Source organism: Poromitra crassiceps (assembly GCF_964638095.1).
Source record: "Poromitra crassiceps genome assembly, chromosome: 10".
Lineage (NCBI taxonomy): Eukaryota > Metazoa > Chordata > Actinopteri > Beryciformes > Melamphaidae > Poromitra > Poromitra crassiceps.
This window is the reverse complement of record NC_139631.1, coordinates 7,960,742-7,976,900: the sequence shown is the minus strand read 5'-3', so window position 1 is coordinate 7,976,900 and position 16,159 is coordinate 7,960,742. Positions and strand designations below refer to the sequence as shown.

At 46.2% G+C, this 16,159-nt stretch overlaps 1 protein-coding gene across 1 annotated transcript in view; it reads left to right on the top strand.

Moving 5' to 3' along the window:
* Positions 1–16,159, top strand: part of fras1 (Fraser extracellular matrix complex subunit 1) — a gene marked incomplete at its 5' end in the record, with an annotated part of 69,309 nt that overhangs the window by 20,568 nt on the left and 32,582 nt on the right. The window contains 7 exons of the mRNA XM_083644717.1: positions 470–602; positions 5,529–5,719; positions 8,369–8,525; positions 10,884–11,147; positions 14,199–14,375; positions 14,578–14,697; positions 15,557–15,736. Of these exons, the coding sequence (XP_083500843.1) occupies positions 470–602; positions 5,529–5,719; positions 8,369–8,525; positions 10,884–11,147; positions 14,199–14,375; positions 14,578–14,697; positions 15,557–15,736 (1,222 nt within the window). The remainder of the gene's footprint in view (positions 1–469; positions 603–5,528; positions 5,720–8,368; positions 8,526–10,883; positions 11,148–14,198; positions 14,376–14,577; positions 14,698–15,556; positions 15,737–16,159) is intronic.

Below are 16,159 nucleotides of genomic sequence, written 5' to 3'. Positions count from 1 at the left end.
AATGTTTTTGGTTCATTCTTCATCTCAGCTTTGGTAGGACAGAATATTCTGGCTTTCTGGAGTTATAGCATTAATAATTCATACTTTTTATTGACGTGCTCTGCTGAGCTTTGGCACTGCAGTCAATCAATAGGAATAAACACGATGCATAAGACTGCTGTAAAAGTAACGAGCAGATTAAAAAGGACGATTAAAACAGGGTGAAAATCCTGCCTCGCTGAGTCTATGGATCCAGAAGCCCAGACACCACCTGTACAGGACCTACAGGTGACTTACTTCCCACCTGTACAGGACCTACAGGTGACTTACTTCCCACCTGTACAGGACCTACAGGTGACTTACTTCCCACCTGTACAGGACCTACAGGTGACTTACTTCCCACCTGTACAGGACCTACAGGTGACTTACTTCCCACCTGTACAGGACCTACAGGTGACTTACTGCAGTTTTGGTGTGTTTGTGCGTCTAGGTACAGGAAGGCGGCCGGGTCCAGCTGTCCACCAATCACATCATAGTGTCGGATCTGGACACGCCCAGGAAGGACCTGCTGGTTTGGCTCGTCAGCCCCCCAAAGTACGGCTTCATCGAGAACACCAAGAGAGGTGAGACAGGTGCTGAGCGTGTGTGTGTGTGTGTGTGTGTGTGTGTGTGTGTGTGTGTGTGTGTGTGTGTGTGTGTGTGTGTGTGTGTGAGAAAGAGAGAGAATTTTAGACCTTTGGAGTGAGGGCATTTTTGCCAAGTCAGGTCACTTTGGCCTGACGACTAAAACACATGTTGAGGATAGACTAGCACTGAACATACACATTAATTGAACATCATATACATATATCATATATACATATAGGAGTTAAGGGTTTGGGGTTAGGAGTTTGGATGTAATAATCAATGGAAAGTTATCAGTGGAGAAATAGGACATAAAAAGTGTTAAAACACCTTCAATACAGTTTTGACGTTTTATTTCTTCCACAATGCAATGACAGTTTCCTCTCAAGTCTTCTCTCCTCTGTTCACTTTGATCGTTTCAGAACATTCATTTATCTTCACAGGCTTTTTGTTTTTAAGCTGCTCTTACTGTCAATGCAATTACATGCAGCATTAAATAGACTTAAACTGTGGCTTTGTGAAACCTGCTGATACATGCTAATTAGTCTCATATTCATAATCATTTCAAATATGACTTGTAAATCCCAGAGGCAAACGGGGCTAAACGTATTCTGTTTTAGAAAGGAAGCCATTTATTTTGAAGGTACAAGACTTTAACTTTGAAATTCTCTAAAATGATTTTGAGTTAGTAGGCAGTCAGGGTTGTCCTGCACTCAACTATCAGGCGTTTGGGTTATTTGGGGGGTCAGGTGGGTAAAACCTCTTTGGGGAGCTCCACAAGTTCCTCTATGCAGGAAAAACCCTGGTGTGCACTTTACACCTGCGCTACTCAGCATAAGTCATTACTTTCACATATCTATTTATAACACACCCACACCACACACACACACACACACACACACACACACACGCATGCACACACACACCCAAACACACGCATGCACACACAGGCACACACACGCATACACACACACACACACACACACACACACACACACACACACACGCATGCACGCACACACACGCACACACACACACACACACACACAGTGAAGGCAGGTCAAATTCCCTGTGGTGTTGCTGCCAGCTGTCACAGCTTGATTGCCTTGTGGATGGCAGACGGCTACAGACTGTAGAAATCCCACTTTTTATTTATTTATTTATTTATTTATTTATTTATTTATTTATTTATTTATACTGCATGCCTGATCACCCACCGCTGCACTCGTCCTCCTGCGCCCCCGCGAGGAACTGTGTGGAAGAGCGACAGAGACGGGATGAGGCGAAACTTAAAACGAGCCCCGCGGGGGACATGTATCGTCGCAGCAGCTGAGTCCAAGTCAACAAATCACCCAGCAGCAGCCCAGTCCAAGTCAACAAATCACCCAGCAGCAGCCCCAGTCCAAGTCAACAAATCACCCGGCAGCATGCAGGCAGAGATGCCAACAAGCACAGAACATCTTAAGCTTGGTACCAACAAGCACAGAACATCTCCACCTTGGTACCAACAATTTGACAGATTGGACCAAGATGTTTGGTGCTGCCTGATGCATAAAATACAAATGCGCATCATTAACGATCCACATTCTACATGAGGAACGAATAGACTGTTCCTCTGTCAAACCTCCACAGTATGTGGTAGTCTACATTGTACACTACCAGTCAGTCCTTTATACACACACACATTTTTCTTTATGTTTACTAGGGAATGATGCAGTCACAGTGACCACAAAAGTGTCAAACAAATCAAAACGATCGTATATGTTCGATTATTTAACAGAGCTGCCCTTTGACTTGATGGAAGGCGTTGGGAAGAAATCCATGCATAGGATTAACTTCACTCTTTGTCGAATAGACAAAATTCAAGCAATTAAGCAGAAGCCTTCAGATCAAAATGCTTTAAGAGAATCAAAAACATGGAACCTTCAGTCAGGTGTGCCCAGACTGTTAACACATTGACTGCCAGCCGTTTTTTTCTTGCTGTAGGTAGCTTCTGCCAAGCCGTTTTTTGAGGATTGTGGCTCATTTTACAAGAGCCGAGGATTCTTTTCTGCTTGGAGTTTGTGAACATACAATATCTCAAAAGTACTAATAGAATGTGTACTTTCTCTGTCTAAAAGAGTTAGTTTGTAGAGTTAGTAGTTATGTAAGCATTAGCAGTTGAATACAGCATGGTTTTAGCGTCAGAAAAAATATTCAGAGATAAACGGCTTTTTGTGAAATTCGATATAACAGTCACTTTAACCATTCATTTTTGGCTCTCTCTCTCTCTCTCTCCCTCCCCCTCTCGCTCTCTCTCTCTCTCTCTCCCTTCCTCTCGCTCTCCCTCCCTCTCTCTCTCTCTCTCTCTCTCTCTCTCCCTCCCTCTCGCTCTCCCTCCCTCTCTCTCTCTCTCCCTCCCTCTCGGGAGGGAGACGCACTAGGTTTAATCCTAGTGAGAGGGGGAGAGGGAGAGAGAGAGAGAGAGAGAGCGAGAGAGAGAGAGAGAGAGAGAGAGGGAGAGAGCGAGAGGGAGAGTTGCTTCAACTCCTCCCTCCGTGGGCGTTCTTCTTGGCTGCAGTGGCCGTCACAAGCTTGTCACCAGTCTCAGTGCTTTGCTGCTGTCCTGTGCCTGTGGCTGCGCGGCCGCTGTTTGAGGAAGTCGGCATGGACTCGCTCGCTTCTTGGAGTTTTGGTTGAGAGAAGCTTTTGCGATTCTGGTCATATTTATGCTGCGTGTTTCAAAGTGTGTTCCACCTGTAATCTATTATGTAAATTTGCAATCCCGCATCGCCAGCAATCAGCGCGAAAACGAAAGCGTTTTCCCCCATCCATTTTCATGAGAATGGCTGGGGTGAGAATGGCGTGACAAGTTAAAAAAATGCTTGCCTTCCTCTAGTCAGGAGAGCACTGTTGCCACTTAGTGGGTCGGTGGAATGGGTTGTAAACGTTCGGTGGCTCCAATAATTATATAAGAGATGTAAAAGGGTTAGATGCACATCCCACGGTCAAAAAAAAAAAAATCATTTTTTTGACGACTCAACTCGTCGTTGGCAGTGAACAGCTGGATTGTGTTTGACGACTCAACTCGTTCTTGGCAATTAACGTGTTAAGTGGTAGGGTAGATATCATAATATGAGGTAGATATGAGTAGCTCAGGAGCATCAGGTCCGCAGAAGGAAAGGTTGACGTTTGTTTTAAATATTCATATCATTACAAGTTTTGGCAGTGCGGGCAGTGGTGGCCTAAAGGTTAGAGAAGTGAGCTTGTGAACCGAATGTCATTGGTTCAATCCCCAGGACCGGCAGGGTAGGTCAGTGTGGGGAAAGTGAAAAAGCAGCGATTGCCCCACCCTCATTACACCACTGAGGTGCCCTTGAGCAAGGCCCTTAACCCCAAATGCTCCAGTGGAGCTGCTCAGATCAGACTGTGGTTGTACTGGTCAACAGGTTGCTCCTGAAAAAGAGAGCATTGAGTGAGACTCAGTGAAATATATTAATTAAAAGTAGGCCCTTAAAACATTTTAAAGCTCTTAGATTCAGTTATTAGAGGAATTATTATTTCGTAATTCTTCTTTTTCTATCCATTTTTAATTTGAGATGTTTTATTGGCGAAATTATGTCCGAAATAGGTTGGTTTTGCCAGATTTGCTGTCTTTATTTTCGTCTTTACATCGCTCTTAAACTCAGTTCCAGGCAGCTTTACAAAGGTGTTTAAAAAGTTCAAACCTGCAGACACCGTGTTGCAGAACAGAACTGAACAGAACCAGCAGAAAGTCAGCAGTTTGCCTGGTGGCATCTGATTATGATGCAGTGAGCGTACACACTCCCATAACAGCCACGAGATGGAGATGTGATTTACAGTGTAGAACACACACTCTCAGTCACACACACACACACACACACACACACACACACACACACACACACACACACACACACACACACACACACACACACACACACACACTCTCTCTCTCTCTCTCTCTCTCTCTCTCTCTCTCTCTCTCTCTCTCTCTCTCTCTCACACACACACTCACTCACTCACTCACTCACTCATGAAAATGAGAGAGCTTGTTTGGGGAACAAAGACAGGTTCTGCCATCTTTTGTGCTGTCAGACATTAGAAGCGATGTGGCCTGGTAACGATGTGGCCTGGTAACGATGTGGCCTGGTAACGAGGCACTTGACTGTTATGTTGCAGTAGACTCAGTGTTGCAGGACACTAACTGCACTTGTAATGTGAGATGAAAAGCAGCATAGATTTGTGAAGGGGGATTTGTACAGTGGAAACCACTCATGGATGTCGTGGAAGATAAACCCCTCTGAACTCAGATTACTCACCCTTTTTTCCCCATTTGCTAAATAGAGTTGATCCACCATTTAAAAGCTGACATTAATCTTTATTATATGAATTCACAGTGCATGTCATAGTAAGTACTGTAGTATCAAACTGACCTAAGTTATATGGAGATGGGATTTTTGAAAGGGCAAAAGCATAAATGAATGCTTTATTGAAAATTGATGATTTTTATTCAAATTGGTGGTTGTTTGCTTGAGGTGGATCAGTGACCGGGTCAGTACCAGCGCTGCCAAGGAAAACAGTTATTAATAACGATCATGCCATTTTTCATAGATTACATTTATTCTTTATCTGCCTGCAAAACTGATGCAGGAAAATGCTCGCCTGGGTCAGTAAACAGCTCAAGTGCGCCGCCGAGTAATAACAATGGCGGCCGCCATAGACGAGAAAGACACCGCTATTGAGGCTGTTTTAAATCGATTAAAAGTTCCACTCACTTTGAAATCTTTCAGAAAATTTCCACTGAACATGTCGTGAAGGGACGTTTACAGATTCTACTGCTGTTAACAGTATGTTGATATTAGAAACAATATTTATCTTTTTCCTCACTTGTCTAAAAATAATCTATCCATCCTCCCGTCCAGCAGGGGGCTCTGTAGGCGGCTCGCGAGTCGTCACCCCGGACTCGCCCTTCTCTGTGGAGGACCTGACGTCAGATCACATCTTCTACGTCCAGGACGGCCAGCAGGCCCAGGTGGAGCAGGACGTCTTCAGCTTCTACATCAGCGACGGACACAGCCAGACTGAGGCCTTCAACGTCCAGATCGACATACAGGTGACTCACTGTCCTACAAGAGTTCCTTAACACGTTCACTGCCGTTGACGAGCTTTCGCGCAGGGAGCTGGCGGTGGGGGATTGCAAATTTGCATAATAGATTACGGGTGGAACACACTTTGAAACACGCAGCATAAATAAGACCAGAATCGCAAAAGCTTCATCAAAGCTCTCAACCGAAACCCCAAGAAACGAGCGAGCCCATCCAGACTCGCCCAAAGAGAGCAGCAGCAGCAGCAACTCGCTTGTGACACGCCCGCTGCAGAGCCAGGGAGGCAGGAGGAGAACACACATGGAGGGAGGAGTTTGAAGGAGAGGGGGGTTTCCTGCTGTTCAAAACTATTGTTTAGATGTCTGACGTCTTACTGATGCCAAAAATGAATGGTTAAAGTGACTGTTCTATCGAATTTCACAAAAAGGCATTTTTCTCAGCTTAAATTTTCAGACGCTGAAACCATGCTGTATGTATGTAAGTGCTAATGCCTACATAACTACTAACTCTACAAACTAACTCTTTTAGACAGAGAAAGCACACATTCTATTAGTTCTTTTGAGATATTTTGTGTTCACAAAATCTTAGCAGAAAATAATCCTCGGCTGTTGAAAGATGAGCCAGAATCCTCAAAAAAACCCTTTGGCAGAAGCTACCTACAGTAAAAAAAAAACGGCTGGCAGTGAATGTGTTAAAGTCACTATATGTTTTTTTTGTTTATTTATTTTTTGTTTTTGTTTGTTGTTTTTGTCGCACCAGAGCAGCACCATCAGCCATAAACAAATTCAGTGAGTCTACTGTATGACAGTGGTTCCCTAAACTGGTACAAATTAGACCACGGACCCCCATCTGATAAGATTTTGTCCCAGGCTCCCCCATCTGATACGATTTTTTCTTTTAGATATTTTATTACAGAAAATGTATGAAACCCATGAACAAAACAGTCCTACATTCTGTCAATGTGTTACTTATGGATGGTATTATAGTGAAAATAAATTAGCCCCCTTTTTGCTGGAGACCCCCATGGACCCCTGTGGGTCGGCGGACCCCACTTTGATTTGATTTGATCTTTATTTTTCTCGAACAAATCAAATATATAAAAATCACAATAAAGACAAAATGCAGTATAATCATAAACAATTAAATCAAACCGTCTGAAACACAGAGGCAGTCTTCCGTGCATCACTCTCCCAGCTGTCTGCTGTGTGCGCACTAGACAGGCAGCTGTCTGCTGTGTGCGCAGTAGACAGGCAGCTGTCTGCTGTGTGCGCACTAGACAGGCAGCTGTCTGCTGTGTGCGCACTAGACAGGCAGCTGTCTGCTGTGTGCGCACTAGACAGGCAGGCAGCTGTCTGCTGTGTGCGCACTAGACAGGCAGGCAGCTGTCTGCTGTGTGCGCACTAGACAGGCAGCCGTCGATGACTTAATGAAAGTTGTCTCTCGTGGTGTCATCTCCTCACCCTGGAGACCATGTCCTCACCCTGGAGACCATGTCCATGTCCTCACCCTGGAGACCATGTCCTCACACTGGAGACCATGTCCTCACCCTGGAGACCATCTCCTCACACTGGATACCATCTCCTCACCCTGGATACCATGTCCTCACCCTGGAGACCATCTCCTCACCCTGGAGACCATGTCCTCACCCTGGAGACCATGTCCTCACCCTGGAGACCATCTCCTCACACTGGATACCATGTCCTCACACTGGAGACCATGTCCTCACCCTGGAGACCATGTCCTCACCCTGGAGACCATGTCCTCACCCTGGAGACCATCTCCTCACGCTGGATACCATGTCCTCACCCTGGAGCCCATGTCCTCACCCTGGAGACCATGTCCTCACCCTGGAGACCATGTCCTCACCCTGGAGACCATGTCCTCACCCTGGAGACCAGAAGTATTCTGACCTTTGTGCAGCAGCTCTGCATCATCAGTGGAAGGCAGACGTGTGTGATGGAGTTTTGGTGTTTTTTTGCGGCGCCGAGGAAGACGGATCAGAGCCCACGGGACACGCCATCAATTATTCAAAGACGGGTCGCCGAAAACAAGCCGAAAGTTCTTGAGACGTGGACTCCCTCGCTCTCCCCATGAGAGTGATTGATCAGCGCTGCCACATGGGACTTCATCCAGACAGATCCAAACAGCTTTAAGCCCAGCCTGGGTGTATCCAGACAGATCCAAACAGCTCTAAGCCCAGCCTGGGTGTATATGTTGCACACTAAATGAACCCAACACTCAAGTCCTCCGTTGAATTGATGGTGCTGTCAATGGGGGTGTGTGTGTGTGTGTGTGTGGGGGGGGGGGGGGGGTGTGTGTGTGTGTGTGTGTGTGTGTGTGTGTGTGTGTGTGTGTGTGTGTGGGGGGGGGGGGGGGGGGGCGCGCACACACACACTATCAATCAATAAAGTCGAGTCGACGTGATTAGTCGTCATGTGTTAACGTTAGCCATGTGAGGAATGTAGCCTAAACACAATCATAAATAAATGACTTTGGAAAACTCTGTTCAAATCATATGAAGTAACAGTTTGATGTCCGGGGCTGCACACGTTTTCTTTCACTGTAATGTGGTGTCCAGGCGGGTTGAACCATCTCAATCTGTTGTTGTTGTGTCGGGTCGTCTGGGGATATTGATGTGTGTGATGTTCTCCTCCCAGCAGAGTAAGGAGGACCGTGAGCCGCTGGTGTCGGTCAGCAGCATCCATGTGGAGGAGAACTCTGGAGTGGTCATCACCAACTCGTCTCTGAGCGTCCGTGACCCCGACACCCCCGAGACTGAGATCCTCTTCACTGTGGTCAGGAAGCCTTCCTATGGTGAGAACAGAGCATATAGTCTGCTCATTAGCTGAACAGAGCATATAGTCTGCTCATTAGCTGAACAGAGGCAGAGCATATAGTCTGCTCATTAGCTGAACAGAGCATATAGTCTGCTCATTAGCTGAACAGAGGCAGAGCATATAGTCTGCTCATTAGCTGAACAGAGCATATAGTCTGCTCATTAGCTGAACAGAGCACATAGTCTGCTCATTAGCTGGTTGAGAGAAAATAGAGTTTTACAATAATACTGATGCAGTTCTATTGTTATATAATACATGAATACAGTTCTGCACAAACAATTAATTAATGCAGGAAAAATGTTGGATAAATACATGAACGCCCCCTTTCCCACCCAGAGTCAGAGCGGGTTGATAGGCCATGTCCTGAGCTCCGCCCCTAGCTCCACCCCAAATTGAGACATTGGCATTCTGGGGGTTCGTTCCCCTTTAAGGAGGGTCCATGGGCAGAGATAGCTGCTAAGACCCAGCAGCTGCATGCTGACTGTTGACAGGTCAGGATTTGGGGGTCTTGGTAAACCAGGACTTTAGGCCTTTGGACCATAATAAAGCTAAGCTTTACTGCTAAAGGACTATAGATACAGTGAGGGGGATACTCACTGTGACACCTTCAAACAAAGGTTTAGGGTATTATTGGGGGGATTTTGGTAAATAAATAAATGACAAAGTCCTTTTGACTATATGTAAAGTTAGTGACAGCATCATCATGACAGCACACACACACACACACACACACACACACACACACACACACACACACACACACACACACACACACACAGATTTTCAGGCAGAAGTAGAGGTGGAATATATGGGGGAGAGATTCACACTTCCTGTCATAATAAAAATGTCAGGATGCTGCAGCACACACACACACACACACATACACACACACACACACACACACACACACACACACACACACTCACACACACACACACACACACACACACACACACTCACACACATACACACACACACACACACACACACACACTCACACACTCACACACACAGTCACTTTCCTGTGAGCTGTTGCTGTTCTACGTCAGCATAATGCATCCAGACTGATGGGTCAGTCGCAATTTGAGCAAAAATAAATCTTGAAAGTGAAAAGTGATTGCATGCGAGAAATTGTGAGAATGTACTAATACTAATAATACTAATAATAACAACTTATTGTGTTATTATATAAATTATATTTATACAATCTGAAATAGTGGAATCATTATGAAAAGTACCTTAACACATTGAGTGCCACAGCGCTTCAGTAAAATTGTCTGGAGCCTGTGCCAGATTCACTTCCATTCAGGTGAAAACAGCTATAGAATTTTTTCTATTATGGCTATATTAACGGGGTTGGACTTTAATGAAACATTGAACACTCCTGCTTCTTCCAAAGAAGAAATTTTGTTTCTAGACAGTTCCATTATGAAATGACAGCCTCTCAAAAAAGTGCACTTTCAAGGGTTTTCTGTCGTTTTTTTTTACTTTCCAAGATATAGTCCCTTTTATGAATACCTTTTGCACTCTAATTTCGAGCACATTCACTGACTCTGGCTGGTGTTTTCTGATGTGGTGGCGTGTGGTGTGGTTTCTGTGCAGCCTGTGTGCCACACACCCCTCTCCCCCCCCCCCCCCCCCCCCTCTCCACCTCTGAGCTGCGGGCTCCTCCCACACGCACAGAGTTTGTTTCTCGACTCCGTTTTTGCCCCGGACAGATCCCAGCGCCCATCAAGGAAATGATGCGCGCTGGCAAACGCGACTGAACGAAAAGGCTTGGCCGTTCGGCTTCGGATGCTGGCTTTCTAGGAAATCGTGTGGAGATAGATAGAAGCATAAGAGCTCAGTTGTGAGCGCGGATGCAGCCGAGCCCACTCTCCGCTGTAGACAGAGCAATATATACGGCTCTGGCAGAAAGCATGCATCGGTTTCCACTTTGATCACGGCTTTCTCCGCTGTCTCCTGTACAAAGTAAAGGATCTGAGGTGGGTGGAGCAGCTCCTGTGACGATGTTTAAGGTGGCGCCGTGTGATCCCTTGAAGGGATTCATGCTCACTGGCTAGGTACGACCTTAAACAGCAGAATTATGGAATAATATGAATTATGATTTTAGGACGTCCACAGACGTCCTTGGCACTCCTCGTTACTTTTTTTTAGGACGTCCACAGACGTCCTTGGCACTCAATGTGTTAAGTATGAAAAAAAGAATTACATTATAGAAAATATAAAGTGTGTGTGCGTGTGTGTGTGTGTCTGAGGCAAAGAGTGTGTGAGTGTGCCATCAAAATGTGTGTGTGAGTTGGTATGTTAATTAGCGCATGTTCCCTCCCCTCAGGCAAACTGCGCAGACGACAGTTCTACTCTCAGCCTCTGGAGAACGGCCGGGTGCTGTCCCAGGGCTCCACCTTCACCTACCAGGACGTCCTGGACCGGCTGCTGGTCTACACTCCCGAGATGGCCAGCGGGGGCGCCGACGAGCTGGCCTTCACCCTGACCGACGGCATCCACACGCACAACGGCCGCCTGGAGTTCACCATGGACGTCCGGCGGAGCGAGGGACCACGCATGACCGTCAACAGAGGCCTACAGCTGGCTGCTGGTGAGGGGGGAGGGGCTACAGCTGGCTGCTGGTGAGGGGGGTGGGGCTACAGCTGGCTGCTGGTGAGGGGGGTGGGGCTACAGCTGGCTGCTGGTGAGGGGGGTGGGGCTACAGCTGGCTGCTGGTGAGGGGGGTGGGGCAGAAGTGTACCAAACGCTATCATCTTTTTTACTGCATTGGTTGAGGGAGAGATCACGCGGGACCACACCAAAGATTGCAATTATGGCAAGAGGTTCAATGGATATTTCCAGTATATCAGAATTTTTTTTAAATATGGAATGCCAAAAATCTACTAATTTTGGGCAAAGCCAAAACATATGTGATAAAGTGGCTGGGGTTGTTTGACAGCGATCACAATTAGGATCCATGTTTGGTGTAAATTTGGCCAATCTCGCCCTGGGCCAATGCAATCTATGTACAATCTTGAATTGTATGACTTGATGTTTTAAACAAATTGAAGAGGAGAATATTTTTTCTAATATGGATTCCCATACATCCTCAGAAAGATCTGTATCTAATTCTTCCTCCCATTCATTTTTTAAATGTATCAAGGGTTCTAGATTAGGTATTGCAACTTTTAACTGAATTTTCAGAAAGTCGGCAAAAGAAAATACGAAATTTTGCGCGTTTCCATCCACTACGTTATGCGTAATATTAGGAGTTGATGAAGAGGAGGCGAATTTTTGCTGACTAATACCAACTTTTCAACTCAACACTTTCTCATTTTAATTATGGTGTTTGTTGTTGTAAACCTTCAGCTGCCTGGACACCATGAAACCCTGCATCTTCTTTGCTGTAATTAGCTGGCTAAAACACACACGCACACGCACACACACACACACACACACACACACACACACACACACACACACACACACACACACACACACAGTGGACGTTAAGTGCATTCCTCTAATAAACTGCTGTGCCAGTCGAGCTCGTTAGCTACCAGAGCTGATCCAAATCAATGTAATTGGTTGATTGGTTCAAATGTTTGAAGCGTTGCCCTATTTTGCAGACTTGTAACTTCTCATGCTGTCGGTGTAAAAGCACACTAAGCTCCCAGCACTCTCTGGAAAGAGGAATATTGAAAATAACAGGAGGAAGATGGCGCTGAAAATACTTTCAACCTTTTCCACCCCGTTTGAATTGGTGGATTTTTATATCTGCTCTCAAAGAGGATTTGTTTCTGAAAGTAAACTGCCAAAATTGGACCTGGCATCTAGCTTTGGTGCAGCGACTAAATCAAACGGACTAAAGTTCCTCCTTTATCCCAGCAGGGGTCCTACTAAACTATTCTTACAACTGGTGGGAGTGAGACGCACAAAACACAAAACACAAACACAAAAATACTGGCCTCCTCCAAACCTGGTGAGAAAAACATTTTGGAGCAAAACAGTTCTCACTGGTTTCAACCACACATGCTGTTTGTTTTCACATCACCTTCAAAGGGCAGGTACTTTCAACAAACACCTGGCAGATGATTGGAAGAACCATCTGTCAATCACGTCTGTCATGGGCTCACTCTGGCTGACATCACACAAAGATCCTGCCCCTAGCTTCCTCAGAGGATGCTGATTGGTGCAGAACCACTGGTGGTTCAGATTCAAACCAATAGATTGGAGCGTGGCAAGATGGATTTGTCATGTGATCATGATCTCATTAGCCTTTTTTCACTCCCCCACCCGATTCACCCATTTTGTGTCTAAAATGCAGGAGGTAACACAGGTGCAAGCAAAACGGTAACGAGGGCCCCGGCACCGGATCACCAAATGGATTGGAAGTTGGAAAAATGAATGTTCTGCTTGCACCTGTGTTACTTCCTGCCTTTTAGACACAAAATGGGTGAATTGGGTGGGGAGTGAAAAACGCGATCTGGCCTGAATCCAGCTGCCTTGCAGGGTTCTGGTTGTGACGTCATCCTTCCATTACGGAGCTGCTGCCTTTTAGTGTTTTTTAGACTGTTTGCACACGTGATCAAAACAGTGGAAAAGAAAACCAAAGAAATACAAACTGCAAGTGAGACAAAGAAACCCCCGGGGAGATTGTAATAACATCTCATCCAAAGCAGAGAGGGAGAAATAAATCAAAATGGCAAAATCTCTGAGACAAATCTCATCAAAACACGAAGGAGAATGTCACCAAGACTAGAAAATGCATGAATAATAAGTAGGCTAAGGCAGTGGTTCTCAAAGTGTGGGGTCCTTGAGGGGGTTCCAGGGGTCCTTGAGGGGGTTCCAGGGGTCCTTGAGGGGGTTCCAGGGGTCCTTGAGGGGGTTCCAGGGGTCCTTGAGGAGGTTCCAGGGGTCCCCAGCAAACAGTCATTTATTTTCAGCATAATTTCATCCGTACGTAACAATGACAGAATGCATGACTGTTTTGCTTCTGGGTTTCATACGTTCTGTAATCAAACATCTAGAAGCAAATCTTCTCAGATGGTGGTCTGTGTGTCAGGGGTCCACTCTGCATAAGGGACGTTAAATAGAGTGAGACGGTGGCTAGGAGGGGAGTGATGTTTGTGCAGGGAGACAAAACGCACCCGTGTGTGTGTGTGTGTGTGTGTGTGTGTGTGTGTGTGAGAGAGAGAGTGTGTGTGTGTGTGTTTGTGTTTTGTTCTGGAGGTTTGTGAGTGTTGAAGCGAGAGATAAGGAGCAGATTTCGCTCCGGATTTTACGATTAATTTCCGATACACAAGGTCGATTTCCGATACGATTTGATATCGATATTTCAGTTACAATACGACTTTTGCTTGGATATGACAGAGATTCTCAAAGAACTAATGCTGTAAATTGTAGGAAGGAACCCTCTAACCTGGTGCATTATTAAAAATATGAATGTTTACAGATGTTTACGAGATCTCGTTGCGCTAAGAACCAAAACCACGCCAGTCTAATGGGGTTAGAATCCTCAAGCAAGCATCCACATGAAAAGGCATTATATTAAAATATTGATATTGGGATTTATGAATCAATATCAGTTCCTTCAAATGAATATTGGATAACGATATATCGATTTAGTTTTTAACCCAGCCGTATGTGTGTATGAATGCAGGGTCTTCGTCTAAGATCTCGGAGCAGAACCTGAAGGCGACAGACCTGGACTCAGACAGCCTGAAGCTCCGGTACCTCCTGACCAAAGACCTCCAGGCCGGGAAGCTGCTGCTCAGGGGGAAGCAGCTCTCTGTCAAGACTCCTGTCCACAGCTTCATCCAGGAAGACGTCAACAAAGGTGCCCCACCCGGGTTTAAAAATCCTCTGATGTGTCATCATATAATTATTAATTTAGGTAGAAAGTTATTTTTTTATGGCACAGGGGTTTTCTGGTCTAAGAAAATATCTTTCGACTCCTTATATTTTTCTGTATGTGGCCCACAACCCAAAATGTTTGTCCAGCCCTGCTTGAAGCTGATGTCTCTGTCCCTCTCCTGCAGGTCTGCTGGAGTTCAGCCATGAGAAAGGGGAGAAGGGAGGCAGTCTCTCTTTCAAGTTCAACCTGCTGGACCCTGAAGGCAACAAGCTGATTGACCAGGCCTTCTTCATCAGCGTGCTCGGTAGGTTTAGCCCATCTTCAGTTAGTTAGTGCTCAAATAGAGGCTGGATGTGAGACAACTGTCTGAAGCTTTGTGATACAGTACTCATCCTCCCTCTCTCTCTCTGTTTGTCTGTCTGGCCTAACCCTCTCTCTCTGGCCTAACCTTCTCTCTCTCTCTCTGTCTCTCTCTCTGTCTCTCTGTCTGTCTGGCCTAACCTTCTCTCTCTCTCTCTCTCTCTCTCTCTCTCTCTCTCTCTCTCTCTCTCTCTGTCTGGCCTAACCTCTCTCTCTCTCTCTCTCTCTGTCTGTCTGGCCTAACCTTCTCTCTCTGGCCTAACCTTCTCTCTCTCTCTCTCTCTCTCTGGCCTAACCCTCTCTCTCTCTCTCTGTCTGGCCTAACCTCTCTCTCTCTCTGTCTGGCCTAACCTTCTCTCTCTCTCTCTCTCTCTCGCTCTCTGGCCTAACCCTCTCTCTCTCTCTCTCTGTCTGGCCTAACCTTCTCTCTCTCTCTCTCTCTCTCTCGCTCTCTGGCCTAACCCTCTCTCTCTCTGTCTGGCCTAACCTTCTCTCTCTCTCTCGCTCTCTGGCCTAACCCTCTCTCTCTTTCTCTGTCTGGCCTAACCTTCTCTCTCTCTCTGGCCTAACCCTCTCTCTCTGTGTCTGGCCTAACCTCTCTCTCTCTCTCTCTCTGGCCTAACCCTCTCTCTCTCTCTCTCTCTCTCTCTCTGTGTCTGGCCTAACCTCTCTCTCTCTCTCTCTCTGGCCTAACCCTCTCTCTCTCTCTCTCTCTCTGTCTGGCCTAACCTCTCTCTCTCTCTGGCCTAACCCTCTCTCTCTCTCTCTGTCTGGCCTAACCCTCTCTCTCTCTCCCCCTGCAGAGGACCGCCTCCCTCCCTCGGTGGTGGTGAATAAAGGTCTGGTTCTGGATGAGAACACGGTGAAGAAGGTGACCACGCTGCAGCTGTCATCCAGCGACCAGGACAGCGAGCCGGGCGAGCTGGTGTACCGGGTCACCAAGCAGCCCAGCCTGGGTCACCTGGAGCACGTCACCAGCCCAGGTAAGAGCTCGTGTACCGGGTCACCAAGCAGTCCAGCCTGGGTCACCTGGAGCACGCCACCAGCCCGGGTAACCACCTCCCACCCTCCAGCCATCTTTATTATCCACCCACACAGTCAGTAAAGCATTCATAGTGACAGTGAGTACAGGTGTGTCAGTACAGGTGTGTGAGTACTAGGGCATTCACAGACTATTCGACTAGTCGACTAGTCGACTAGTAAAACCACTAGTCGACACTGTGCTTAGTAGTCGACTAGTCGTTTTAGCAAAAAAAAAATTTTTTTTTTTTTTTTTTTTTAATATCTTTAAAGTCCCTGGAAACCAAAATCCACAAAAACGTTCTAACTATGTTATTTAGGGTCTTATGTTAGTAACTGTCTGCCTCAGAAATTATTATACATTACTTTCAACCCAAAGCCTTAAA